This window comes from Mus pahari, chromosome 10 (assembly GCF_900095145.1).
Source record: "Mus pahari chromosome 10, PAHARI_EIJ_v1.1, whole genome shotgun sequence".
NCBI lineage: Eukaryota > Metazoa > Chordata > Mammalia > Rodentia > Muridae > Mus > Mus pahari.
The window spans coordinates 107,588,056-107,589,662 of record NC_034599.1 but is presented as its reverse complement, the minus strand read 5'-3'; the positions used below and the strand labels follow the sequence as shown (position 1 = coordinate 107,589,662).

General features: G+C 47.5%; 1 protein-coding gene across 4 annotated transcripts in view; it reads left to right on the top strand.

The window, feature by feature from the left end:
* Cnot10 (CCR4-NOT transcription complex subunit 10) overlaps positions 1–1,607 on the top strand; it is a 52,497-nt gene that overhangs the window by 47,576 nt on the left and 3,314 nt on the right. For all 4 annotated transcript variants that reach the window (XM_029543279.1, XM_021206276.2, XM_029543278.1 and 1 more), the window contains one exon: positions 766–943. In XM_029543279.1, coding sequence (XP_029399139.1) covers positions 766–920 — 155 coding nt within the window. In that variant the 3' untranslated portion in view covers positions 921–943. The remainder of the gene's footprint in view (positions 1–765; positions 944–1,607) is intronic.

The window sequence follows — 1,607 nt, the reverse complement described above, 5'->3', positions numbered from 1 at the left end:
TGGCTGTCCTGGAACTCACTCTGTAGACCAGACTGGCCTCGAACTCAGAAATCTGCCTGCCTCTGCCTCCCGAGTGCTGGGATTAAAGGCGTGCGCCGCCACGCCCGGCTATGAAGCTTTCCTTGAGCAGCTGACTATTAGTAGAGAACGTTCATCGCAGTGCCGCTTCTTTGGAGTTGCACAGCCCAGTATCTTTTCTGTTTGTTTGGGTCTTAGCTTTTTTTTTCTTTGTTGTTGTTGTTATTTTTACTCTTTGTGTTTGAAATGGGTCTCAGTATGTTGCCCTGGCTAGTCTGGAACTTATGTGTAGACCAGGCTGGCCACCTGCCTCTGCCTCTTGACTAATATATATATATGATTAAATGTATATGCCACTACTTCAGGCCCATTTGTACAAGAACTGTCAAAACAAATCAAAGCCAGGCACTTGGGAATCAAACCTGGGTCCTCAGGAAGAGCAGCGATGTTCTTAACCTCTGAGCCACTTCTGTTTTTATAGTTGAAGAGACATTAAATGCCTGGCACTCTGAGGGCTTGGCTGGCTAAAAGCCAGGACATCTCTGAGGTGGTAGTCCTGGACCCCTTCTTTTGTACAGCCTGCATGTATATAAAAACTTGTCTGGACATTGGTTCCCTGCGTTCATGTGCAGGCAGCGCAGCAGGGCAGAGCCGTTTAGGGCTCCCTCATCTCCTTTTTAGGGTTTGGCACCTTGTTCTGTACAGTGCTGTGTGCCTGGTTCTCCTTAATGGACTGTGTTTTTCTAGGTAACACGCAGCTGGCCTTGCAGATGATCAAGCGGAACCAGCTGCTCCCTGCAGTAAAGGCTCACTCTGACGTGAGGAAGAAGGCCGTGTTCCAGCCTGTGCACTCCATCCAGCCCATCCAAATGCCAGCATTCACCACCGTGCCGAGGAAGTGAGAGCTTGCCTTGGGCGGCCCAGGGTATGTCCAGGAGCCTTTCAGTTGTCCTTCAGGAAAGCCAATAAAGAAAACACAGTGGCAAAGGTGCTGGCATGGAAGACAGTTTGAGACTATTGTATACCCGCTGGGTTTTATGCCAGAGGGTTACTTAAAATTAATGACTCATAACACACTTTCAGGTTTTATTTAATATCTGCCAGTATTTTAATTGTGAGCCATTGTGTTGAAATGTCTGTGTCTAGGCATTAAAACATGTTCTTATCAGAACAGTTTCGTAGTCTGTTTTGAAATAGTTTAGCAACAGATTTATTGTCAAGGCTGAAAAAAAAAAAACTAACAGAAAGAAACATCAGCTCTAACCCTTTCAGAAGTTGACCTTGGGGTATAGGAGGTGAGGTAAATTGGTTCTTACCTACAGGGTCTAGTCACTGCTCTGTTGCTGAGAAGAGATGCCGTGACCAAGGCAATTTAGGAAGGAAAGCATTTAACCGGGGGCTGCCTTACAGTGTCCATTATCACTGTGGCAGGGAGCTTGGTGGAGCTGAGATCCACATCCTGGTCCATAGGCCAAGAGAGACTCTGGGCTTAGTGTGGGCCTTTGAAACCTCAGAGCCGGGCTGGTGAGATGGCTCAGTGGGTAAAGAGCACCCGACTGCTCTCCCGAAGGTCCAGAGTTCAAATCCCA